At 46.0% G+C, this 27,569-nt stretch overlaps 1 protein-coding gene across 2 annotated transcripts in view; it reads left to right on the top strand.

Moving 5' to 3' along the window:
- cntnap2a (contactin associated protein 2a) overlaps positions 1 to 27,569 on the top strand; it is a 315,711-nt gene that overhangs the window by 170,091 nt on the left and 118,051 nt on the right. For both annotated transcript variants that reach the window (XM_052483622.1, XM_052483624.1), the window contains exons 8-10: positions 3,468 to 3,611; positions 8,208 to 8,466; positions 23,656 to 23,805. In XM_052483622.1, coding sequence (XP_052339582.1) covers positions 3,468 to 3,611; positions 8,208 to 8,466; positions 23,656 to 23,805 — 553 coding nt within the window. The remainder of the gene's footprint in view (positions 1 to 3,467; positions 3,612 to 8,207; positions 8,467 to 23,655; positions 23,806 to 27,569) is intronic.

The raw sequence follows: 27,569 nt of genomic DNA on the forward strand, positions 1-27,569 counted from the left end.
ACACACAGACACACACAGACACACAGAGACACACACAGAGACACACACAGACACACAGAGTAACACACACCAACACACAGAGACACACACAGACACACACAGACACGCAGAGACACAAACAGACAGAGACATACACACACAGACCCTCACAGACACACAGAGACACACACAGACACACAGAGACACACACAGAGACACACACAGACACACAGAGTAACACACACAGACACACAGAGACACACAAACACACAGAGACACACACAAACACACAGAGACACACACAGACACACACAGACACAAACAGACACACACAGAGACACACATCATTGTTCCACTTCTTCAGTAGCCGTTGCAGACACATTGGCAACTTTATCTTTGTATGTAGAGTGTCTCACAGTATCCCCCCCTCCCTGCAACCCTGCCTCTCTCTCCTCCCACCCTCTACAGTCTAGACCAATAACAGCCGTCATGTGAGACTAATTAACACTCCGTCCTGAGAGCGCACAGCAGTCAACTCCCTCCTCCCTCCCCATATTCCTCTGTCTTATCTCTGACTCACCCTTTTAACACCCTCCTCAGCTTGTCAGTGTCATACTGTCACTTCTCTTTGCTACATTTTCTCTCCCTTCTTTTTCTTCTGCTTTCTCTTATCTGATATTTTATTCTCTCTCCCTCACTCTCTCCCTCACTCTCACTCACTCTCCCCCTTACTCTTCCTCTCACTCACTCTCACTCCCTCACTCTCTTTCTTCCTTACTCTCTCTCTCCCTCACTCTCTCTCTCCCTTACTCTCACTCTCTCTATCTCTCTCACTCTCACTCCCTCGCTATCTCTCTCTCCCTCACTCTCTCTCTCTCTCTCTCTCACTCTCTCTCTCACTCTCTCTCCCTCGCTATCTCTCTCTCTCCCTCACTCTCTCCCTCACGATCTCTCTCCCTTACTCTCTCTCCCCATCTCGCTCACTCTCTCTCCCTTGCTATCTCCCTCTCACTCTCTCTCCCTCAATCTCTCTCACCCTTACGTTGTCTCTCCCTCTCTCTCTCTCTCTCTCTCTCTCTCTCTCTCTCTCTCTCTCTCTCTCTCTCTCTCTCTCTCTCTCTCTCTCTCTCTCTCTCTCACTCTCCTCTCTCTCTCTCTCTCTCTGTCTCTCTCTCTCTCTCGCTCCCTCACTCTCTCTCACCCTTACATTCTCTCTCCCTTACTCTCACTCTCTCTCTCTCACTACCTCGCTATCTCTCTTTCCCTCACACTCTCTCTCTCCCTCACGCTCTCTCTCCCTTACTCTCTCTCTCACTCACTCTCTCCCTCACTCTCTCTCCCTCTCTCTCTCCCTCACTCTCTCCCTTACTCTCTCTCACTCTATCTATCTCTCTCTCGCTCACACTCTCTCTCTCTCTCACTCACTCTCTCCCTCACTCTATCTCTCTCCCTCTCTCTCTCTCTCCCTCACTCTCTGCCTTACTCTCTCTCACTCTATCTATCTCTCTCTCTCCCTCACTCTCTCTCTCCCTCACTCTCCCCCTTACTCTTTCTCTCCCTCCCGCACTCGCTCCCTCACTCTCTCTCTCTCCTCACTCTCTCCCTTACTCTCCCTTACTCTCTCTCCCTCACTCTCTGCCTTACTCTCTCTCACTCTATCTATCTCTCTCTCTCCCTTACTCTCTCTCTTTCTCTCTCTCACTCTATCTCTCTCACTCTCTCTCCCTCGCTATCTCTCTCTTCCTTCGCTATCGCTCTCTCCCTCACTCTCTCTCTCCCTCACGCTCTCTCTCCCTTACTCTCTCTCCCTCACTCTTGCCCTCACTCTCTCTCTCTCCCTCACTCTCTCTCCCCCTTACTCTCTCTCTCTCACTCGATCTCTCTCACTCTCTCTCTCTCGCTATCTCTCTCTCCCTCACTATCTCTCTCTCCCTCACTCTCTCTCTCCATCACGCTCTCTCTCCCTTACTCTCTCTCTCCCTCACTCTCTCCCTCACTCTCTCTCTCCCTCATCTCTCTCTCTCACTCTATCTCCCTCACTCTATCTCCCTCACTCTCTCTCCCTCACTCTCTCTCCCTCACTCTCTGTCCCTCACTCTCTCTCACCCTTACATTGTCTTTCCCTTACTCTCTTTCTCTATCTCTCTCACTCTCTCTCTCTTTCACTCTCTCTCCCTCGCTATCTCGCTCTCCCTCACTCTCTCTCTCTCCCTCACTCTCTCCCACCCTTACGTTCTCTCTCCCTTACTCTCACTCTCTTTCTCCCTTACTCTCTCTCTCCCTCACTCTCTCTCTCCCTTACTCTGTCTCTCACTCTTTCTCACTCTCACTCCCTAGCTATCTCTCTCTCCCCCACTCTCTCTCTCCCTCACGCTCTCTCTCCCTTACTCTCTCTCTCACTCACTCTCTCCCTCACTCTCTCTCTCTCACTCACTCTCTCCGTCCCTTACTCTCTCTCACTCTATCTCTCCCACTCTCTCTCCCTCACTATCTCTCTCCCTCACGCTCTCTCTCCCTTACTCTCTCTCCCTCACTCCATCTATCTCGCTCACTCTCTCTCTCTCGTTATCTCTCTCTCCCTCACTCTCTCTCTCCCTTACTCTCTCGCTCCCTCACTCTATCTCTTTCACTCTCTCTGCCTCACTCTCTCTCTCCCTCACTCTCTCCCTCACTCTCTCTCACCCTTACGTTCTCTCTCCCTTACTCTCTCTCTCTCACTCTCTTTCTCCCTTACTCTCACTCTCCCTTACTCTCTCCCTCTCTCACTCTCTCTATCTCTCTCACTCTCTCTCCCTCGCTATCTCTCTCTCTCCCTCACTCTCTCTTCCTCACGCTCTTTCTCCCTCACGCTCTCTCTCTCCCTCACTCTCTCCCCTTCCACGTGCCAGTTATAATTACCAGTGTTTGCGGTTCGATTTGTTTCCTGTACTTTGAGTAGCACTTTGATACGAGAGGAAATTAGAGTTACACTAACTCATCAGGACTAATCCATATTAGACAATTCATGCTGGATGTTAATACAATGAAACAGTACTGCACACTAATGCCACTTACAACAGGAAATAGATTTTTAAATACCTAAGGAATATCTTAGGAACAAACGAATGTGCATGTATATGGGAATACACATGGGAATAATGTGATGGTTGATAAGGATATTAGTTGTTGATTCGTTGACTAACTGAGTCACTCCTGATAGTGTGACTGCTTCTACTCAGTGCAGAACTACCAGAGCTACTTGTTGTGTCTTTTTAAGGCCTGAATTCCCGTATATGCTCTTGGCTTTAATTAATATGGGTAGTGAAGCATTACAGTACACACACGCACACACGCACACACTGAATGATGACACATGCAGGAACATTTAGGGAGCACTAAGACAGTAAATAAAAAACACTGAATCCCTCTTAGAAGATGACCAAAATGCTGTTTTATACGTTGGTCTCTCACTCTTTTTATTACGTATCTTATCTCTCTCTCTACTGTAGTTGAGTTTTGGTGGCATGCCCTACAGTGGTAAGCCAGTGGGAGGGGGGATGAAGAACTTCAGAGGCTGTATGGAGAGCATCAACTACAACGGAGATAACATCACTGATTTGGCACGACGCAAGAAGCTAGATACTTCCAGCTTTGTAAGTTACACACACACACACACACTGTCACGGTCTATCTCTCTGTTTCTATTTGTCTGTCTCTCTGTCTCCATCTCTGTCTCAGTCCATGTCTCCATCTGTCTCCATCTCTGTCTCTATCTCCATCTGTCTCCATCGCTGCACTATTGTAAAGTGGCTGTTCCACTGGATGTCATAAGGTGAACGCACCAATTTGTAAGTCGCTCTGGATAAGAGCGTCTGCTAAATGACTTAAATGTAAATGTAAATGTCTCCATCTCTATCTCCATCTCTGTCTCCATCTCTGTCTCAGTCCATGTCTCCATCTGTCTCCATCGCTGTCTCCATCTCTATCTCCATCTCTGTCTCCATCTCTGTCTCAGTCCATGTCTCCATCTGTCTCCATTGCTGTCTCCATCTCTATCTCCATCTCTGTCTCCATCTCTGTCTCAGTCCATGTCTCCATCTCTGTCTCAGTCCATGTCTCCATCGCTGTCTCCATCTGTATCTCCATCTGTTTCCATCTCTGTCTTTGTCTCTGTCTTTGTCACTGTCTTCATCTCTGTCTCCGTTCCTGCCTTTATCTCCATCCCTTTCTTTGTCTCTGTCTCCAACTCGGTCTCCATCTCCATCTTTGTCTTCATCTCTGTCTCCGTCCCTGTTGTTCTCTCTGTCTCCATCTCTGTCTCCATCTCCATCTCTGTCTTCATCTCTGTCTCCATCTCGGTCTCCGTCCCTGTTGTTCTCTCTGTCTCCATCTCCATCTCTGTCTTCATCTCTGTCTCCATCTCGGTCTCCGTCCCTGTTGTTCTCTCTGTCTCCATCTCCATCTCTGTCTTCATCTCTGTCTCCATCTCGGTCTCCGTCCCTGTTGTTCTCTCTGTCTCCATCTCCATCTCTGTCTTCATCTCTGTCTCCATCTCGGTCTCCGTCCCTGTTGTTCTCTCTGTCTCCATCTCTGTCTCCATCTCGGTCTCCGTCCCTGTTGTTCTCTCTGTCTCCATCTCCATCTCTATCTCCATCTCTGTCTCCATCTCTGTCTCAGTCCATGTCTCCATCTGTCTCCAACGCTGTCTCCATCTCTATCTCGATCTCTGTCTCCATCTCTGTCTCAGTCCATGTCTCCATCTGTCTCCATTGCTGTCTCCATCTCTATCTCCATCTCTCTCTCCATCTCTGTCTCAGTCCATGTCTCCATCTCTGTCTCAGTCCATGTCTCCATCGCTGTCTCCATCTGTATCTCCATCTGTTTCCATCTCTGTCTTTGTCTCTGTCTTTGTCACTGTCTTCATCTCTGTCTCCGTTCCTGCCTTTATCTCCATCCCTTTCTTTGTCTCTGTCTCCAACTCGGTCTCCATCTCCATCTTTGTCTTCATCTCTGTCTCCGTCCCTGTTGTTCTCTCTGTCTCCATCTCTGTCTCCATCTCCATCTCTGTCTTCATCTCTGTCTCCATCTCGGTCTCCGTCCCTGTTGTTCTCTCTGTCTCCATCTCCATCTCTGTCTTCATCTCTGTCTCCATCTCGGTCTCCGTCCCTGTTGTTCTCTCTGTCTCCATCTCCATCTCTGTCTTCATCTCTGTCTCCATCTCGGTCTCCGTCCCTGTTGTTCTCTCTGTCTCCATCTCTGTCTCCATCTCGGTCTCCGTCCCTGTTGTTCTCTCTGTCTCCATCTCCATCTCTGTCTTCATCTCTGTCTCCATCTCGGTCTCCGTCCCTGTTGTTCTCTCTGTCTCCATCTCTGTCTCCATCTCGGTCTCCGTCCCTGTTGTTCTCTCTGTCTCCATCTCCATCTCTATCTCCATCTCTGTCTCCATCTCTGTCTCAGTCCATGTCTCCATCTGTCTCCATCGCTGTCTCCATCTCTATCTCGATCTCTGTCTCCATCTCTGTCTCAGTCCATGTCTCCATCTGTCTCCATTGCTGTCTCCATCTCTATCTCCATCTCTGTCTCCATCTCTGTCTCAGTCCATGTCTCCATCTCTGTCTCAGTCCATGTCTCCATCGCTGTCTCCATCTGTATCTCCATCTGTTTCCATCTCTGTCTTTGTCTCTGTCTTTGTCACTGTCTTCATCTCTGTCTCCGTTCCTGCCTGTATCTCCATCCCTTTCTTTGTCTCTGTCTCCAACTCGGTCTCCATCTCCATCTTTGTCTTCATCTCTGTCTCCGTCCCTGTTGTTCTCTCTGTCTCCATCTCTGTCTCCATCTCCATCTCTGTCTTCATCTCTGTCTCCATCTCGGTCTCCGTCCCTGTTGTTCTCTCTGTCTCCATCTCCATCTCTGTCTCCATCTCTGTCTCCATCTCGGTCTCCGTCCCTGTTGTTCTCTCTGTCTCCATCTCTGTCTCCATCTCGGTCTCCGTCCCTGTTGTTCTCTCTGTCTCCATCTCCATCTCTGTCTTCATCTCTGTCTCCATCTCGGTCTCCGTCCCTGTTGTTCTCTCTGTCTCCATCTCTGTCTCCATCTCGGTCTCCGTCCCTGTTGTTCTCTCTGTCTCCATCTCCATCTCTGTCTTCATCTCTGTCTCCATCTCGGTCTCCGTCCCTGTTGTTCTCTCTGTCTCCATCTCTGTCTCCATCTCGGTCTCCGTCCCTGTTGTTCTCTCTGTCTCCATCTCCATCTCTATCTCCATCTCTGTCTCCATCTCTGTCTCAGTCCATGTCTCCATCTGTCTCCATCGCTGTCTCCATCTCTATCTCGATCTCTGTCTCCATCTCTGTCTCAGTCCATGTCTCCATCTGTCTCCATTGCTGTCTCCATCTCTATCTCCATCTCTGTCTCCATCTCTGTCTCAGTCCATGTCTCCATCTCTGTCTCAGTCCATGTCTCCATCGCTGTCTCCATCTGTATCTCCATCTGTTTCCATCTCTGTCTTTGTCTCTGTCTTTGTCACTGTCTTCATCTCTGTCTCCGTTCCTGCCTGTATCTCCATCCCTTTCTTTGTCTCTGTCTCCAACTCGGTCTCCATCTCCATCTTTGTCTTCATCTCTGTCTCCGTCCCTGTTGTTCTCTCTGTCTCCATCTCTGTCTCCATCTCCATCTCTGTCTTCATCTCTGTCTCCATCTCGGTCTCCCTCCCTGTTGTTCTCTCTGTCTCCATCTCCATCTCTGTCTTCATCTCTGTCTCCATCTCGGTCTCCGTCCCTATTGTTCTCTCTGTCTCCATCTCCATCTCTGTCTTCATCTCTGTCTCCATCTCGGTCTAAGTCCCTGTTGTTCTCTCTGTCTCCATCTCTGTCTCCATCTCGGTCTCCGTCCCTGTTGTTCTCTCTGTCTCCATCTCCATCTCTGTCTTCATCTCTGTCTCCATCTCGGTCTCCGTCCCTGTTGTTCTCTCTGTCTCCATCTCCATCTCTGTCTCCATCTCTGTCTCCATCTCGGTCTCCGTCCCTGTTGTTCTCTCTGTCTCCATCTCCATCTCTGTCTTCATCTCTGTCTCCATCTCGGTCTCCGTCCCTGTTGTTCTCTCTGTCTCCATCTCTGTCTTCATCTCTATCTTCATCTCTGTCTCCATCTCTGTCTTCATCTCGGTCTCCATCTCGGTCTCCGTCCCTGTTGGTCTCTCTGTCTCCATCTCTGTCTTCATCTCTGTCTCCATCTCGGTCTCCGTCCCTGTTGTTCTCTCTGTCTCCATCTCTGTCTTCATCTCTGTCTCCATCTCTGTCTCCATCTCTGTCTTCATCTCTGTCTCCATCTCTGTCTTCATCTCTGTCTCCATCTCTGTCTCCATCTCTGTCTCCATCTCCATCTCTATCTCTGTCTCCATCTCTGTCTTCATCTCTGTCTCCATCTCTGTCTCCATCTCTGTCTCCATCTCCATCTCTGTCTTCATCTCTGTCTCCATCTCGGTCTCTGTCTTCATCTCTGTCTCCATCTCTGTCTTCATCTCTGTCTTCATCTCTGTCTTCATCTCTGTCTCCATCTCTGTCTTCATCTCTGTCTCCATCTCTGTCTTCATCTCTGTCTCCATCTCTGTCTTCATCTCTGTCTCCATCTCTGTCTCCATCTCTGTCTCCATCTCTGTCTCCATCTCTGTCTTCATCTCTGTCTTCATCTCTGTCTCCATCTCTATCTCTGTCTTCATCTCTGTCTCCATCTCGGTCTCCGTCCCTGTTGTTCTCTCTGTCTCCATCTCTGTCTTTGTCTCTGTCGCCGTCTCTGTCTCCGTCCCTGTATCCATGTCTGTCTCTGTCTCCATCTTTGTCTCATCTCTGTCTTTATCTCCATCTCTATCACCATCTCTGTCTTCGTCTCTGTCTCCATCTTTATCTCTATCTCCGTCCCTGTCTTTGTTTCTGTCTTGTCCGTCTCTCTCTTGGTACAATACATTTTCATCTTAGAATTGATCAAAGCAAACAACTAATGATAATCACAACTAATGATGAGCCTCTCCTCTCCTGTCTGTCTGTCTGTCTGTCTGTCTGTCTGTCTGTCTGTCTGTCTGTCTGTCTGTCTGTCTGTCTGTCTGTCTGTCTGTCTCTCTCTCTCTCTCTCTCTCTCTCTCTCTCTCTCTCTCTCTCTCTCTCTCTCTCTCTCTCTCTCTCTCTCTCTCTCTCTCTCTCTCTCTCTCTCTCTCTCTCTCTCTCTCTCTCTCTCTCTCTCTCTCTCTCTCTCTCTAGCATAATCTGTCACTCTCTTGCGTGGAGTCACACTCCTTCACAGTTTTCTTCAACGCTACCAGCTTCCTGCAGCTCCCGGGAAGAGCCAACCAGGATGTAGTATCATTGGGGTTCCAGTTCCGCACGTGGAACGCTGATGGACTCCTTCTCTTCAGTAACCTTGATGATGGAACGCTTGAGATTGCCCTTGACGACGGGAAGGTTGGCGTTCACTTCAACGTGACACAGATGAAGAACACCAGGATAGACATATCATCAGGTAGAAAATAATACACACACAGACGGACACACCCATCACAGACGTTGTGTGTCTCCAATCCTGCCATCTTGGTAGCGATGATGATTGCCTCTAACAACTAATGACTAATTAGCAATAATCAGACGGCAGTATATCAAGGTCGTTCCTGTGGTTACACCGCACAATGTTTTGATGCTGTTGTCAAGGAGGAGACACTGATGGTTCGCTAATTACATGATTGTGTGTGTAAAGTGTGAAAATATGTTGTTTTTTATACACTCGTCTGCCTTGAGAGGAGATACTTAAAAACGAAACACTAGAGACTCTAGACTGCAAGGTTAACACACTAAACCTTCCAACTCTAATGTGATCGATGAAATCTCCCTCCCTCTCTCTCCCTTCCTCCTTCTCTCTCTTAATTCAATTCAATAGACTTTATTGACAATTACTTACATTGTTAAAGTACACATATAACAGTGGTCAGACCAACAGCAATAATAAAATCATTTTAAAAATTGTTGTAGTAGTAATGGAAATTATTAACTTTAAAAGCAACTACAACAACAATAGTAATGACAATACAAATACATACATGACTGAAAAGCAACATGTCATGGTATGAAAGCACCCCAAAATACTATTATTACATTTGCACTTTTCACTGGCTGTGAAAGAGGCCACATATTTAGCTTTTCACACAATAAATACTTTTATAGTTTCAAATTCTTTGTAATGAATGATCATTTTGGGAAAGAAAGATTCTCTTCGCTCTGAGTATTTGTCACAGTGTAATAGGAAATACAGCTCTGTCTCTACCTATAACGATTCAGGTAAGACCAGAGTGCAGACTGTGTTGAAGTAACAATGTTTGTTACAGCAACAAGGGCAGGCAAATGACAGGTCAAGGCAGGCAGGGGTCGATAATCCAGAGGTGCGGCAAAGGTACAGGTCGGCAGGCAGGCTCAGGGTCAGGCAGAGTGGTCAGGCAGGTGGGCTCAGGGTCATGGTCAGGCAGAGTGGTCAGGCAGGTGGGCTCGGAGTCAGAACAGGCAAGGGTCAAAACCAGGAGGGTGAGAAAAGAGAGACTGGAAAAAGCAAGGGCTGAGAAACAAAACGCTAGTTGACTTGAACGAACAAGATGAACTGGCACAGACAGATAGAAAACACAGGTATAAATACCCAGGAGATAAGTGGGGAAGATGGGCGACCCCTGGAGGGGGGTGGAGACAAGGACAAGGACAGGTGAAACAGTACCTCTCCCCTCGAGCAGAGTGAGCACAACCTGTCCTCCCTGTGCAGCCAGGTTTGTCTATGACAACCTGTCTCTATGACCAGGCTGTGCTCACTGAGTCTACATAGTTAGTGTTTTCCTCAGACACAGTGGTCAGATGTGCATTTCGCTACACTCACATTAACATCTGCTAACCATGTGTATGTGACCAATAAAATATGATTTGATTTGATCATCACTGTGTACCATCTGTTTAGAGACAAATAGCATTAAAGTTTACTTCGATTTTTTGTGGTCTTTCGAATAGGCGTTATATATATATATATATTTGCTTTGTTATAATTTGGTTGGGCCAGATTTTCTGAGTGCTATCCTGAGGCTCTATGGGCTTGGCTTGGGTTAGTGAACTGAGCCTCAGAACCAGCTGGCTGAGAGGTTTCTTCTCTTGTTCCATCTGTTGACATTATAGGGCTGTGTGATGAAATGTTTTGGGGTCCCTTGTTTTTAGTATGGCTCTTTTTTCCATTTGGATAAGGAGGGGGTATTGGCCCAATTCAGCTCTATATATAATAATATAATAATATATGCCATTTAGCAGACGCTTTTATCCAAAGCGACTTACAGTCATGTGTGCATACATTCTACGTATGGGTGGTCCTGGGAATCGAACCCACTACCCTGGCGTTACAAGCGCCATGCTCTACCAACTGAGCTACAGAAGGACCACCAGCTCTACATGTGTTATCTGGAGTTTTTCTCTGCACGTGCAATATACTCTTGCAAAACTCTGTATGCAGTATTTCAATTGGACTTTTGTCCCATTTGGTCAACACATTATTGGAGAGTGGACCCCATATTTCACTGCCATATCCAGCAATTGGTTCTATAACTTCTAGGCTTTTTGTTGTTGCCAGATCCTAATTGGAATGTCTATTTTAATGTTCCTTTCAATGAAATAGAATGCTCTTCATGCTTTGTCTCTTGGCTCATTCACAGCCATGCGAAAGCTATCTGTGTTGCTGATATTTAGTCCTAGATACATGTAGTGTCCAAATATCATTTGTATTTGTGATATCCAGGTATTTGTGATATCCAGGTATTTGTGATATCCAGGTATTTGTGATATCCAGGTATTTGTGATATCCAGACCTCTTTTGGAATATAATTATATTCAAGGCTTTAAAGTTGACTGTCAGAGCCCAGGTCTGGCTGCAGATGATCGAGGTGCTGCTGTAACCCCTCCTGAGTAGGAGACAGCAGCACCAGGTCATCTGCGTACAGTAGACACTTGATTTCAGTGTTGTGTAGGGTGAGACCAGGCAGATTCTTCTAATGTTTTTGCCAATTCATTCATGTAGATAGTTTTAGACTAATTGAGCAACTCTGTTTCAATCCATGTCACTGAGAGAAGAAGTCTGTTTGCTTGTTGGCAATTTTACCCTAACATTTCTTTTTTAGTGTACATTGATTTAATAACACCATATGTTGTTCCTCCAATACTGCTTTGTATTTGTTTATTTAAAACATACCTTCAAATTGAGCCAAATGCAGTTAGAGTGTGGAGGATAAAATGTGATCTCTTGTGGTCGACTTGTTTGTCAGTTAGAGTGTGAAGGGTATAAGTGTGATCTCTTGTGGTCGACTTGTTTGTCAGTTAGAGTGTGGAGGGTAAAATGTGGTCTTTTGTGGTCGACTTGTTTGTCAGTTAGAGTGTGGAGGGTATAAGTGTGATCTCTTGTGGTCGACTTGTTTGTCAGTTAGAGTGTGGAGGGTAAAATGTGGTCTCTTGTGGTTGACTTGTTTGTCAGTTAGAGTGTGGAGGGTAAAATGTGGTCTTTTGTGGTCGACTTGTTTGTCAGTTAGAGTGTGGAGGGTAAAATGTGGTCTTTTGTGGTCGACTTGTTTGTCAGTTAGAGTGTGGAGGGTATGAATGTGGTCTCGTGTGGTCGACTTGTTTGTCAGTTAGAGTGTGGAGGGTATAATGTGGTCTATTGTGGTCGACTTGTTTGTCAGTTAGAGTGTGGAGGGTAAAATGTGGTCTCTTGTGGTTGACTTGTTTGTCAGTTAGAGTGTGAAGGGTATAAGTGTGATCTCTTGTGGTCGACTTGTTTGTCAGTTAGTGTGGAGGGTAAAATGTGGTCTTTTGTGGTCGACTTGTTTGTCAGTTAGAGTGTGGAGGGGATAAGTGTGGTCTCTTGTGGTGGACTTGTTTGTCAGTTAGAGTGTGGAGGGTATAATGTGGTCTCTTGTGGTCGACTTGTTTGTCAGTTAGAGTGCGGAGGGTATACGTGTGGTCTCTTGTGGTCGACTTGTTTGTCAGTTAGAGTGTGGAGGGGATAAGTGTGGTCTCTTGTGGTCGACTTGTTTGTCAGTTAGAGTGTGGAGGGTATAATGTGGTCTCTTGTGGTCGACTTGTTTGTCAGTTAGAGTGTGGAGGGTATAATGTGGTCTTTTGTGGTCGACTTGTTTGTCAGTTAGAGTGTGAAGGGTATAATGTGGTCTCTTGTGGTCGACTTGTTTGTCAGTTAGAGTGTGGAGGGTATAATGTGGTCTCTTGTGGTCGACTTGTTTGTCAGTTAGAGTGTGGAGGGTATACGTGTGGTCTCTTGTGGTCGACTTGTTTGTCAGTTAGAGTGTGGAGGGTATAATGTGGTCTCTTGTGGTCGACTTGTTTGTCAGTTAGAGTGTGGAGGGTATAATGTGGTCTCTTGTGGTCGACTTGTTTGTCAGTTAGAGTGTGAAGGGTATAATGTGGTCTCTTGTGGTCGACTTGTTTGTCAGTTAGAGTGTGGAGGGTATAATGTGGTCTCTTGTGGTCGACTTGTTTGTCAGTTAGAGTGTGAAGGGTATAATGTGGTCTCTTGTGGTCGACTTGTTTGTCAGTTAGAGTGTGGAGGGTATAATGTGGTCTCTTGTGGTCGACTTGTTTGTCAGTTAGAGTGTGGAGGGTATACGTGTGGTCTCTTGTGGTCGACTTGTTTGTCAGTTAGAGTGTGGAGGGTATAATGTGGTCTCTTTGGTCGACTTGTTTGTCAGTTAGAGTGTGAAGGGTATAATGTGGTCTCTTGTGGTCGACTTGTTTGTCAGTTAGAGTGTGGAGGGTATAATGTGGTCTCTTGTGGTCGACTTGTTTGTCAGTTAGAGTGTGGAGGGTATACGTGTGGTCTCTTGTGGTCGTATACGTGTGGTCTCTTGTGGTCGATTTGTTTGTCAGTTAGAGTGTGGAGGGTATAATGTGGTCTCTTGTGGTCGACTTGTTTGTCAGTTAGAGTGTGGAGGGTATAATGTGGTCTCTTGTGGTCGACTTGTTTGTCAGTTAGAGTGTGAAGGGTATAATGTGGTCTCTTGTGGTCGACTTGTTTGTCAGTTAGAGTGTGGAGGGTATAATGTGGTCTCTTGTGGTCGACTTGTTTGTCAGTTAGAGTGTGGAGGGTATAATGTGGTCTTTTGTGGTCGACTTGTTTGTCAGTTAGAGTGTGAAGGGTATACGTGTGGTCTCTTGTGGTGGACTTGTTTGTCAGTTAGAGTGTGGAGGGTATACGTGTGGTCTCTTGTGGTCGACTTGTTTGTCAGTTAGAGTGTGGAGGGTATAATGTGGTCTCTTGTGGTCGACTTGTTTGTCAGTTAGAGTGTGGAGGGTATAATGTGGTCTTTTGTGGTCGACTTGTTTGTCAGTTAGAGTGTGAAGGGTATACGTGTGATCTCTTGTGGTCGAGTTGTTTGTCAGTTAGAGTGTGAAGGGTATAATTGTGCAGTGCCGTGTATTCATGGATGCCAAGGGAAGCCAGGCTTCCCCCAAAAATGTACCTAGAAAAAAATAACATTATTTATCTTTCATCTCTCTGTGTTTCATAATCTTCCTTAAATTCGCAAAAGGCGAAATGTATCTCAACGGCGAAGGCATCCGAGCGAGCGAAACATTTCCCCTCTGTCTCTGTATGTGTAGGCCATCTATCTGATGCCATCTGGTCATAACGAGTATGACATTGTTCCCGCCCATAGCATTGAATGCAAGGGAAGCCAGCAAGCATTTGGCCTCCCTTTATACATGTTTTTATAAAATAATAGCCAATCAGCGTTGAGCTAAACTGAGTGAGCTCAACTGTGAATGGTCCTGGCAGAGCAAAACAAAGTGTCTAGGGAACTCCAATAAAAAAAAACTCCTATCAAAAAAAGGTGTTTGGTGTCACTCCTATCAGAAAAGGGTGTTTGGTGTCACTCCTATCAGAAAAGGTGTTTGGTGTCACTCCTATCAGAAAAAGGTGTTTGGTGTCACTCCTATCAGAAAACGGTGTTTGGTGTCACTCCTATCAGAAAAAGGTGTTTGGTGTCACTCCTATCAGAAAAAGGTGTTTGGTGTCACTCCTATCAGAAAACGGTGTTTGGTGTCACTCCTATCAGAAAAAGGTGTTTGGTGTCACTCCTATCAGAAAAAGGTGTTTGGTGTCACTCCTATCAGAAAACGGTGTTTGGTGTCACTCCTATCAGAAAAAGGTGTTTGGTGTCACTCCTATCAGAAAAAGGTGTTTGGTGTCACTCCTATCAGAAAAAGGTGTTTGGTGTCTCCTATCAGAAAAAGGTGTTTGGTGTCACTCCTATCAGAAAAAGGTGTTTGGTGTCACTCCTATCAGAAAAAGGCGTTTGGTGTCACTCCTATCAAATCGCAACTAGCGCCTACGTCCTTGATAGAAACAACTTGAATTGTTGTGTTTTGTTGTGCTTGTGTCCTCTGGAGGCTAGCTAGCTAGCTAGCTAAAATGGGCCCCCCATGGATGGAGATGGGGGATTTTGACTTGTGGTTTTACTTAATTATCCGTGCTGGTGAATGATTATAACGGTGATTCTGATCCAACCATTAATTCATACATTGTCCCCCTGGCCTGAGAGGATGGAAGTACAATATGTAGCTAGATGTAGAAGGCTAATGTTAACTAGCTAATGTTGCCCATGAAAGGACGTTAGGCTAGCGAGCAAGCATTTTAGCCAGGTAGCCTTGGACGACAAAAAAGGAAAGTACTGTATGACAGTCATAGACCGTTTCATCAACATGAAAGAGATGGGGAGTCAACATGTTTTTTTCTACTTTCTACTTTTTTCTACTTGTGTGTACACACACACACACACACACACACACACACACACACACACACACACACACACACACACACACACACACACACACACACACAGAGAAATCAGAGCCATGGACAACCACATACTATTTAGCTTACGTTGATTGGACTAAATTGTTGTTGCTATATTTTAGTTGTCACTGTATTAGATGAAGCATATGTGATTTGATGATGTTGAAATGTTGAAGTTGAAATGGTGCTGGAATAGCGGCGGCAGCTCCTGTTTTCTTTGCAACTTGTGGTAACTCTCCGTGGTTCTAAATCATTCAACTTGTGGTAACTCTCCGTGGTTCTAAATCATTCAACTTGTGGTAACTCTCCGTGGTTCTAAATCATTCAACTTGTGGTAACTCTCCGTGGTTCTAAATCATTCAACTTGCGGTACCTCTCCGTGGTTCTAAATCATTCAACTTGTGGTAACTCTCCGTGGTTCTAAATCATTCAACTTGCGGTACCTCTCCGTGGTTCTAAATCATTCAACTTGCGGTACCTCTCCGTGGTTCTAAATCATTCAACTTGTGGTAACTCTCCGTGGTTCTAAATCATTCAACTTGCGGTACCTCTCCGTGGTTCTAAATCATTCAACTTGTGGTAACTCTCGGTGGTTCTAAATCATTCAACTTGTGGTAACTCTCCGTGGTTCTAAATCATTCAACTTGTGGTAACTCTCCGTGGTTCTAAATCATTCAACTTGTGGTAACTCTCCGTGGTTCTAAATCATTCAACTTGTGGTAACTCTCCGTGGTTCTAAATCATTCAACTTGCGGTAACTCTCCGTGGTTCTAAATCATTCAACTTGTGGTAACTCTCCGTGGTTCTAAATCATTCAACTTGCGGTAACTCTCGGTGGTTCTAAATCATTCAACTTGTGGTAACTCTCCGTGGTTCTAAATCATTCAACTTGTGGTAACTCTCCGTGGTTCTAAATCATTCAACTTGTGGTAACTCTCCGTGGTTCTAAATCATTCAACTTGCGGTAACTCTCCGTGGTTCTAAATCATTCAACTTGCGGTAACTCTCCGTGGTTCTAAATCATTCAACTTGCGGGAACTCTCCGTGGTTCTAAATCATTCAACTTGTGGTACCTCTCCGTGGTTCTAAATCATTCAACTTGTGGTAACTCTCCGTGGTTCTAAATCATTCAACTTGTGGTAACTCTCTGTGGTTCTAAATCATTCAACTTGTGGTAACTCTCCGTGGTTCTAAATCATTCAACTTGTGGTAACTCTCCGTGGTTCTAAATCATTCGATGTTAAGTAGTCATGAACTTGCTTGACGATGCTGTAGGTCATGTAACTGTTTGTTCCATGCCATATGCTCTGTGGACTTCACCGGACAGATGTTGCTCTCCGGTTCTGTGATGAAACAAAGGTGTAGTTCAATTGTATTAAGCCTCTGTGTCTTCTTATTGTCTCTGCCTTTAGGCCTGTATACGGTATATATATATAATTTGTCAGTTAGAGTATGGAGGGTATAAATGTGGTCTGTTGTGGTCATTTGGTAAAACTCCAATCTGATTTATCTTCAGTCCGTTATGCTCATCAAGGACATGATGTAGTCTGCTATTTATGATACTGCACAGACTTTTCCCCAAGTTGCTGTTACTGCATATTCCTCTGCAATTATTTGACTCAGATTTTTCCACATTTTTATAGATTGGTATGATCAATCCTTGGTTCCAAATATCTGGGGCAATACCTGCAGTGAGGATAATTTTGAAAAGTTTGGATATAGCCAGTTTGAACTTGTGATCTGTGTAGTTGATCATTTCATTTAAAATACCATCAGCACCACAGGCCTTTTTGGGTTGTAAAGTGCATAGTTTTCCCAATAATTATTGTTCTGTAATTGGGGTATCCATAGGATTCTGGTAGTCTTTGACTGCTGCTGATTTTTTTTGTTCTATTATTTATTTATTTTATTTAACTAAGCAGTTCAGTTTAGAACAAATTCTTATTCACAATGACGGCCTACTAAAAGGCCTGCGGGGACGGAGGCCTGGGATTTTTAAAAAAGAAGAAAAAAAACGATATAAGTATAGGACAAAACACACAACAAGAGAGACAACACAACACTACACAAAGAGAGACCTATAAAACAACAACATAGCAAGGTAGCAACACAACATAACAACAACATGGTAGCAACACAACATGGTAGCAGCACAAAACATGTTGCAAGTGGGCACAGTCAGAACAATACATCACACAAAGCAGCCACAACTGTCAGTAAGAGTGTCCATGATTGAGTCTTTGAATGAAGAGATTGAGATAAAACTGTTCCAGTCACCAGCTGCAGCGAACTGAAAAGAAGAGCGACCCAAGGATGTGTGTGCTTTGGGGACCTTTAACAGAATGTGACTGGCAGAACGGGTGTTGTATGTGGAGGATGAGGGCTGCAGTAGATATCTCAGATAGGGGGGAGTGAAGCCTAAGAGGGTTTTATAAATAGCCATCAACCAGTGGGTCTTGCAACGGGTATACAGAGATGACCAGTTTACAGAGGAGTATAGAGTGCAGTGATGTGTCCTATAAGGAACATTGGTGGTACATCTGATGGCCGAATGGTAAAGAACATCTAGCCGCACGAGAGCAAGCTTACCTGCCGATCTATAAGTTATGTCTCCGTAATCTAGCATGGGTAGGATGGTCATCTGAATCAGGGTTAGTTTGTCAGCTGGGGTGAAAGAGGAGTGATTACGGCCAAGTCTAGATCTAACTTAAACCTGCAGCTTTGATATGTGCTGAGAGAAGGACAGTGTACCGTCTAGCCATACTCCCAAGTACTTGTATGAGGTGACTACCTCAAGCTCTAAACCCTCAGATGTAGTAATCACACCTGTGGGAAGAAGGGCATTCTTCTTACCAAACCACATGACCTTTGTTTTGGAGGTGTTCAGATCAAGGTTAAGGGTAGAGAAAGCTTGTTGGACACTAAGAAAGCTTTGTTGTAGAGCATTTAACACAAAATATGGGGAGGGGCCAGCTGATTTTAAACCATATAATCTGCATATATAGGGATGAGAGAGTTTCCCACTGCCTGAGCTATGTTGTTAATGTAAATTGAGAAGAGCGTGTGGTCTAGGATTGAGCCTTGGGGGACTCCCTTGGTGACAGGCAGTGGCTGAGACAGCATTTTATTTTATTTTATATATACTGCACTCTTTGAGAGAGGTAGTTAGCAAACCAGGCCAAATACCGCTCAGAGACACCAATACTCCTTAGCCAGCCCACAAGAATGGAATGGTCTACCGAATCAAATGCTTTGGCCAAGTCAATAAAAATAGCAGCACAATATTTCTTAGAGTTAAGGGCAGTGGTGACATCATTGAGGACCTTTAAGGTTGCAGTGACACATCCATAACCTGAGCGGAAACCAGATTGCATACCCGAGAGACTACTATAGACATCAAGAAAGCCAGTCAGTTGATTATTGACAAGTTATTGACAAATCTTTTTGTTCTGGGCTCTTTCTTATATTGCTGTAAATGGAGGTTTCCAAAGTGATTTAGCCACCATTTTGGATTGCCAATTTGCTTAAAACTGTTTTCTCCCAGAATTGGTTTGATTCTGTGTGTGTGTGTGTGTGTGTGTGTGTGTGTGTGTGTGTGTGTGTGTGTGTGTGTGTGTGTGTGTGTGTGTGTGTGTGTGTGTGTGTGTGTGTGTGTGTGTGTGTGTGTGTGTGTAAATTCATAAATGCATAAATGTGTGCATGTGTGTATGTATGTATGTATGTATGCATATTGCTCAGGAGCAGCTTCAGAATCAAAAGAGAGATCAGGCTTAAAAAGTTCTATATCTCCCTTCTCCCTCTCTCTCCCTTGCATACACACACGCATACACACACGCATACACACACACACACACCAATCTTTTTTCCATTCAATTCAAGACCTCATCTTCAGTATTCTATATTGCTGTAAATAGAGGTTTGCAAAGTGATTTCTCCACCATTTTGGATTGCTTGGTTTGCTTAAAACTGTTTTCTCCCAGAAGTGGTTGGATTCAATGGACTCCTCAATTACATCCAGCTGATTGTTCCCAATTCTGTTCTGAGGGTGTGTTTCTATTGCTTCAGTGTTTCCTCATAATGAAGGTATATATTTTTGTTGTCCGGATCTCTGTGTTTTTGATTAGATATACTGTATTTCTCAATTACAGTTTATATCACTTTTCTCTCTCTCTCTCTCTCTCTCTCTCTCTCTCTCTCTCTCTCTCTCTCTCTCTCTCTTTCTCTCTTTCTCTCTTTCTCTCTCTCTCTCTCTCTCTCTCTCTCTCTCTCTCTCTCTCTCTCTCTCTCTCTCTCTCTCTCTCTCTCACTCTCTCTCTCTCTCCTCTCTCTCATTTCCCTCTCTCTCTCTCTCTCTCTCTCTCTCTCTCTCTCACACACTCTCTCTCTCATTCTCTCTCTGAGTGTTCCCTTATACATTGATCCTGTGTGTGTTTGTGTGTGTGTGTGTGTGTGTGTGTGTGTGTGTGTGTGTGTGTGTGTGTGTGTGTGTGTGTGTGTGTGTGTGTGTGTGTGTGTGTGTGTGTGTGTGTGTGTGTGTGTGTGTGTGTGTGTGTGTGTGTGTGTGTGTGTGTGTGTGTGTGTGTGTGTGTGTGTGTGTGTGTGTGTGTGTGTGTGTGTGTGTGTGTGTGAGATCTCTTCTAAATGTTTCCCTCTTATCTTAGTTTATTCTCCTAGGACCTGTTTTATAGCACATTACTGTAGATTGGATTGGGGATACATTGGGGATAGCATATATTGTGTGTGTGTGTGTGTATGTGTGTGTGTGTGTGTGTGTGTGTGTGTGTGTGTGTGTGTGTGTGTGTGTGTGTGTGTGTGTGTGTGTGTGTGTGTGTGTGTGTGTGTGTGTGTGTGTGTGTGTGTGTGTGTGTGTGTGTGTGTGTGTGTGTGTGTGTGTGTGTGTGTGTGTGTGTGTGTGTGTGTGTGTGTGTGTAGGGGGTCTGAGTGCGTAAATGCATAAATGTGTGCATGTGTGTATGTATCTATGCATATTGCTCAGGAACAGCTTCAGAGCAAAATAAATCAGGTTAAAAAACATATATATCTCCCTTCTCCCTCTCACTCCCTTGTATACACACACACACACACACTCAATATTTTTTCCTTTCAATTCAAGACCTCATCTTCAGTATTCTGTATGGAGCTGTGAGCCTGAAGTGAATACTATTGAGTCCTATAGATGGGGAACTGCAGCGTGGGTTCCTGTGTGAATACTGTAGATAGATAGAAGGGGAACGGTAGCGTAGGTTCCTGAGTGAATACTGTAGATAGATAGAAGGGGAACTGCAGCGTGGGTTCCTGTGTGAATACTGTAGATAGATAGAAGGGGAACTGCAGCGTGGGTTCCTGAGTGAATATTGTAGATCACATATGTCAGAGTCAAGGCCCGCGGGCCACATCCGGCCCGCGAGAAGGTTTTTTACGGCCCCTGGGATGATCTTGATTTATTATTAGAACCGGCCCGCAGACCGCAGCAAGCCGGCAGCCCGCAGATCTTTTACACGCACCAATACTACATTTCCCACAATGCAACGGTGACGCACCGAGCAGTAGGCTGCTTCATTTCAATATTTATTGGCACAGCAGTTGTCAGCATCACAGTAAAATTAACTTTCAGATACCCATCAAAAATGGCAAAACGGAAGGTGGACACTGAGAACCGGGGTTTCAAACAAGGTGGGAGTCGGAGTATTTGTTCACGGAGGTAGCTGGAAAACCTGTGTGTCTTCTGTGTGGAGAAAGTGTGGCGGTACTGAAAGAGTATAATCTGAGACGACATTATGAAACGAAACACGCGGACAAAAACAAGAATATGGACATGGAACAAAGGCTACAAAAGGCAGAGGAATTAAAACGAGGCCTCAAATCTCGACAGGCTCTGTTCAAAAAAGCCAAATCACAAGGCCAGGCTGCTGTCAAGGCCAGTTTTATTTTGGCAGAAGAGATCGCTAAATCAGCCCGGCCATTTACGGAGGGGGATTTCATCAAAAACTGCATGATTAAAGTTTGTGACGAAGTTTGCCCAGAAAAAAGGCAACTCTTTTTAAATGTGAGTCTGAGCAGAAACACCATTGCCGAGAGAGTAGACCAGTTGTCCATCAATCTAAAAGAGCAGCTTGTGAAAAAGGGAAAAGATTTCATTGCATATTCCTTGGCTGTGGATGAGAGCACCGACATTTCTGACATTGCCCAGTTGTCAATTTTCATCCGCGGAGTGGACTCCAGCCTAAGCGTGACAGAGGAGTTTTTGGCTTTACGTCCTATGCATGGCACAACTACGGGGCATGATTTGTATGAAGAGGTGTCAAGATGTGTAAATGAGATGGAGCTGCCTTGGGAAAAACTCGTGGGTTTGACAACCGACGGAGCACCTGCGATGTGTGGACACAGGAGCGGACTGGTGGCGAAGATACGGGAAAAGATGCAAGAGGAAAACGCGACAGGTGAGCTGACAGCTTATCATTGTATCATACACCAGGAAGCGTTGTGCGGTAAAGCCTTGAAAATGGAGCATGTAATGAGCATCATCACGCGCACAGTTAACTTTATCAGAGCCAAAGGTTTGAATCACCGCCAGTTCAAGGCATTTCTGACGGAGTTAGAAACGGAGCAGTGATTTGCCTTATCACACAGAGGTGCGATGGCTAAGCCAGGGAAAGGTGCTTCAAAGATGTTTCGAGCTTCGTGAGGAGATTTGTCTGTTCTTGGACAGCAAAGGGAAAGACACAACACAACTCCGAGACGAAATGTTTCTGTGTGAAATGGCTTTTCTGTGTGACATTACGAGTCATCTGAATGCAATGAACTTGCAGCTGCAGGGTCGGGATCGTGTCATCTCTGATATGTACAGTACAGTGAAGGCATTTAAAACCAAACTGACTCTGTGGGAGACGCAGATGCGGAAAGAAAATTTGAGCCACTTTCCCAGCTGCCAGACCATGAAAGAGAAGCTCTCTACCAGTGCGTTCCCGAGCGCACAGTTGGCTGATAAAATAGGTATGCTTGCCGCTGACTTTCGACGCCGATTTGCTGACTTTGAAGCACAAAAAAGCAGGTTGGAACTGCTCGGTAACCCATTTGCTGTTGACGTGGAAAGCTCACCACCAAACCTCCAAATGGAGTTGATTGACCTCCAATGCAATGATGCACTGAGGGCAAAATATGCGGCAGTGGGTGCTGCGGAGTTCGCCCGTTTCCTCCCGACACAATGCCCCAGCTGCGCATCCAGGCTGCTCAAACGTTGTCTATGTTTGGCAGCACATACCTGTGTGAACAACTGTTTTCTTTGATGAACTTGAACAAAACATCACACAGAAGTCGACTTACTGCTGAACACCTCCACTCAATTCTGAGGATTTCCTCAGCTCAGAGCCTTACCCTGAACATTGATGAACTTGTGGAAAAGATGGGACACCACCAAGTATCACCCTCAACCTCAAACAAGTGAACATTACTGTGCAATCACATATTTAGAGTTTTTACTCAGTTCAAGTTTAAAAGTTAAAGTTTAATATTTGTTTTCACTGCATGTTACTTCTCCTTAAACAAAGTGTTGTTTTTGATTAATAGATTTTTGCACTTTATTTTATTGTATTTCAATCCAATTATATTTTAAAAATATTTCAGTTGAGTGGATGATAGAAAATTGCTATTATTGTTTTTTTCTTTGAAGTAAATTTAGCCCACTTTTGCTAAAATAGAAAATATAGGCTACTGATGGTGCCTTGAATACCGGTTTCTTTCATTTAATGTTCATGTTATGGGGATTTTTATATAAAGGAAATTTGTCTTTTGTGTCTGTTGAAAATTAAAGATTACTGACAGAGCCATAAGAAAATATTGCTTTATTTATCTGATCATATTGGAATATATTTGTTAGGTTTTCAGTAGGTTCAATTAGGTTCACTAGACTATATGCGTCATTTAAAAAATTTTCAATGAACATTCGAACAGTCCGGCCCTCGGCTTGTAGCTAAATTTTTTATTTGGCCCTCCGTCCATTTGACTTTGACACCCCTGTTGTAGATAGATAGAAGGGGAACTGTAGTGTGGGTTCCTGAGTGAATACTGTAGATAGATAGAAGGGGAACGGTAGCTTGGGTTCCTGTATGAATACTGTAGCTAGATAGAAGGGGAACTGCAGCGTGGGTTCCTGTATGAATACTGTAGATAGATAGAAGGGGAACTGTAGCTTGGGTTCTTGTGTGAATACTGTAGATAGATAGAAGGGGAACGGTAGCTTGGGTTCCTGTATGAATACTGTAGCTAGATAGAAGGGGAACTGCAGCGTGGGTTCCTGTATGAATACTGTAGATAGATAGAAGGGGAACTGTAACGTGGGTTCCTGTGTGAATACTGTAGATAGATAGATAGATAGATAGATAGATAGATAGATAGATAGATAGATAGATAGATAGATAGATAGATAGATAGATAGATAGATAGATAGATAGATAGATAGATAGATAGATAGATAGATAGATAGATAGATAGATAGATAGGGGAATTGCAGCGTGGCTTCCTGTGTGTGTGTGTGTGTGTGTGTGTGTGTGTGTGTGTGTGTGTGTGTGTGTGTGTGTGTGTGTGTGTGTGTGTGTGTGTGTGTGTGTGTGTGTGTGTGTGTGTGTGTGTGTGTGTGTGTGTGTGTGTGTGTGTCTAGCAGCAGCCTCTTTGAGCTCTGTTGGAGCTGAAAGCCCTTTCACATAGTTGACTGGACCCCAGCATGCAGTGGGCTTCTGAGACTTGACAGGGGGCCTTTACTAATTAACCACTCTGACCAGAGATGTTTGTGTGTGTGCGTGTGTGTGTGTGTGTGTTTTCCTCTCCTCTCATCTTCAGGTTCGGTCCTTAACGACGGCCAGTGGCACGCGGTGCGTCTGGTTGCTAAGGAGAACTCGGTCTTGTTGACGATCGATGGCGACGAGGCATCAGCGATCCGAACCACCACACCTATCAGCATCAGGACCGGGGGAACATACCACCTGGGAGGTGAGGGGGGGGTGAAATCACAGAACACCACTCCATCAGAGGATATGTTCTGCATTCTTTTACTGTCCTTAGAAAATAAACATCAATTATTGTCAAATACTATACCAACATTTCATCATGTGCTTTGAACCAGACCGTGAGTTGTCTATGATACTACACATGACATATTGAACTCAGGCAGAAAAGTTTAGGACATCTGTGCTGGGGTTATTGGAGGAAAAGAAGTTCACAGGGGAACTCTAGAACTCAATACGCACACATCCCCTCTGCTCTGCCTGGCTGCTCATACATTAAACATGAGACACAGAGGTTCTCATTAATCTGACTGCTGCCTCTGAAAGGACCACGTTGTGTGTGTGTGTGTGTGTGTGTGTGTGTGTGTGTGTGTGTGTGTGTGTGTGTGTGTGTGTGTGTGTGTGTGTGTGTGTGTGTGTGTGTGTGTGTGTGTGTGTGTGTGTGTGTGTGTGTGTGTGTGTGTGTTTTGGATAGGTTGTTTCCTGACTGAGCTTCAATAAACCCTTCAGTCTCCTCTTTCCATATCAACACACTTGAACACACACGCACACACACACACACACTATGGCAGTTGGCCAGGTAGAGGAGAAATATAACTGACAGAAAGGCCCAGACATACTCCAGTGAGATCTAAGATCTGAGATGTGAGATGTGGCCTGATTCCAGAGGGACTTTGCTTCTCTGAAGAGATTGGCTCCATTGGTCCCATTCCATCTGCTCTGGTCCTGGGGGGTGGATGTAAGGATGGGACTACTCTGGTCCTGGGGGGTGCATGTTAGGATGGGACTCTACTCTGGTCCTAGGGGGAGGGGGGGGTTGAATGGTAGAATGGGACTACTCTGGTCCTGGGGGGGATGAATGTTTGGATGGGACTCTACTCTGGTCCTGGGGGGGGTGAATGTTAAGATGGGACTACTCTGGTCCTGGGGGTGAATGTTAGGATGGGACTCTACTCTGGTCCTGGGGGGTGAATGTTAGGCTGGGACTCTAATCTGGTCCTGGGGGGTGACTGTTAGGATGGGACTCTACTCTGGTCCTGGGGGTGAATGTTAGGATTGGACTCTACTCTGGTCCTGGGGGGGATGAATGTTCGGATGGGACTACTCTGGTCCTGGGGGGTGAATGTTAGGATGGGACTCTACTCTGGTCCTGGGGGGGATGAATGTTAGGATGGGACTACTCTGGTCCTGGGGGGTGAATGTTAGGATGGGACTCTACTCTGATCCTGGGGGGGGTTAATGGTAGGATGGGACTACTCTGGTCCTGGGGGGGATGAATGTTGGGATGGGACTTTACTCTGGTCCTGTGGGGGATGAATGTTAGCATGGGACTCTACTCTGGTCCTGGGGGGGATGAATGTTAAGATGGGACTACTCTGGTCCTGGGGGGTGAATGTTAGGATGGGACTCTACTCTGGTCCTGGGGGGTAAATGTTAGGATGGGACTCTACTCTGGTCCTGGGGGTGAATGTTAGGATGGGACTCTACTCTGGTCCTGGAGGGTGAATGTTTGGATGGGACTCTACTCTGGTCCTGGGGGGTGGGTGAATGTGAGGATGGGACTCTGCTCTGGTCCTGAGGGGTGGATGTTAGGATGGGACTCCTCTGGTCCTGGGGGGTGAATGTTAGGATGGGACTCTGCTCTGGTCCTGCGGGGTCCTGGGGGGTGGATTTTAGAATGGGACTCTGCTCTGGTCCTGGGGGGTGAATGTTAGGATAGGACTCTACTCTGGTCCTGGGGGGTGAATGTTAGGATGGGAATCTACTCTGGTCCAGGGGGGGATGAATGTTAGGATTGGACTCTACTCTGGTCCTGGGGGGGATGAATGTTCGGATGGGACTACTCTGGTCCTGGGGGGTGAATGTTAGGATGGGACTCTGCTCTGGTCCTGGAGGGGATGAATGTTAGGATGGGACTACTCTGGTCCTGGGGGGTGAATGTTAGGATGGGACTCTGCTCTGGTCCTGGGGGGTGGTTTTTAGAATGGGACTCTGCTCTGGTCCTGAGGGGTGAATGTTAGGTTAGGACTCTACTCTGGTCCTGGAGGGTGAATGTTAGGATGGGACTCTACTCTGGTTCTGGGGGGTGAATGTTAGGATGGGACTCTGCTCTGGTCCTGTGGGGTCCTGGGGGCTGGATTTTAGAATGGGACTCTGCTCTGGTCCTGGGGGGTGAATGTTAGGTTAGGACTCTACTCTGGTCCTGAGGGGTGGATGTTAGGATGGGACTCCTCTGGTCCTGGGGGGTGAATGTTAGGATGGGACTCTGCTCTTGTCCTGCGGGGTCCTGGGGGGGTGGATTTTAGAATGGGACTCTGCTCTGGTCCTGGGGGGTGAATGTTAGGTTAGGACTCTACTCTGGTCCTGAGGGGTGGATGTTAGGATGGGACTCTACTCTGGTCCTGGGGGTGAATGTTAGGATGGGGCTCTACTCTGGTCCTGGGGGTGAATGTTAGGATGGGACTCTAATCTGGTCCTGGGGGTGACTGTTAGGATGGGACTCTACTCTGGTCCTGGGGGTGAATGTTAGGATTGGACTCTACTCTGGTCTTGGGGGGATGAATGTTCGGATGGGACTACTCTGGTCCTGGGGGTGAATGTTAGGATGGGACTCTACTCTGGTCCTGGGGGATGAATGTTAGGATGGGACTACTCTGGTCCTGGGGGTGAATGTTAGGATGGGACTCTACTCTGATCCTGGGGGTTAATGGTAGGATGGGACTACTCTGGTCCTGGGGGGATGAATGTTAGGATGGGACTCTACTCTGGTCCTGGGGGGGATGAATGTTAGGATGGGACTTTACTCTTGTCCTGTGGGGGATGAATGTTAGCATGGGACTCTACTCTGGTCTTGGGGGATGAATGTTAAGATGGGACTACTCTGGTCCTGGGGGGTGAATGTTAGGATGGGACTCTACTCTGGTCCTGGGGGGTAAATGTTAGGATGGGACTCTACTCTGGTCCTGGGGGTAAATGTTAGGATGGGACTCTACTCTTGTCCTGGAGGGTGAATGTTTGGATGGGACTCTACTCTGGTCCTGGGGGGTGGGTGAATGTGAGGATGGGACTCTGCTCTGGTCCTGAGGGGTGGATGTTAGGATGGGACTCCTCTGGTCCTGGGGGTGAATGTTAAGATGGGACTCTGCTCTGGTCCTGCGGGGTCCTGGGGGTGGATTTTAGAATGGGACTCTGCTCTGGTCCTGGGGGGTGAATGTTAGGATGGGAATCTACTCTGGTCCAGGGGGATGAATGTTAGGATGGGACTACTCTGGTCCTGGGGGTGAATGTTAGGATGGGACTCTACTCTGGTCCTGGGGGATGAATGTTAGGATGGGACTACTCTGGTCCTGGGGTGTAAATGTTAGGATGGGACTCTGCTTTGGTCCTGGGGGTGGTTTTAGAATGGGACTCTGCTCTGGTCCTGGGGGTGAATGTTAGGTTAGGACTCTACTCTGGTCCTGAGGGGTGGATGTTAGGATGGGACTCTACTCTGGTCCTGGGGGGGATGAATGTTAAGATGGGACTACTCTGGTCCTGGGGGTGAATGTTAGGATGGGACTCTACTCTGGTCCTGGGGGGTGAATGTTAGGATGGGACTCTAATCTGGTCCTGGGGGGTGACTGTTAGGATGGGACTCTACTCTGGTCCTGGGGGTGAATGTTAGGATTGGACTCTACTCTGGTCTTGGGGGGGATGAATGTTTGGATGGGACTACTCTGGTCCTGGGGGGTGAATGTTAGGATGGGACTC

Source organism: Oncorhynchus keta, chromosome 28 (genome assembly GCF_023373465.1).
Source record: "Oncorhynchus keta strain PuntledgeMale-10-30-2019 chromosome 28, Oket_V2, whole genome shotgun sequence".
Lineage (NCBI taxonomy): Eukaryota > Metazoa > Chordata > Actinopteri > Salmoniformes > Salmonidae > Oncorhynchus > Oncorhynchus keta.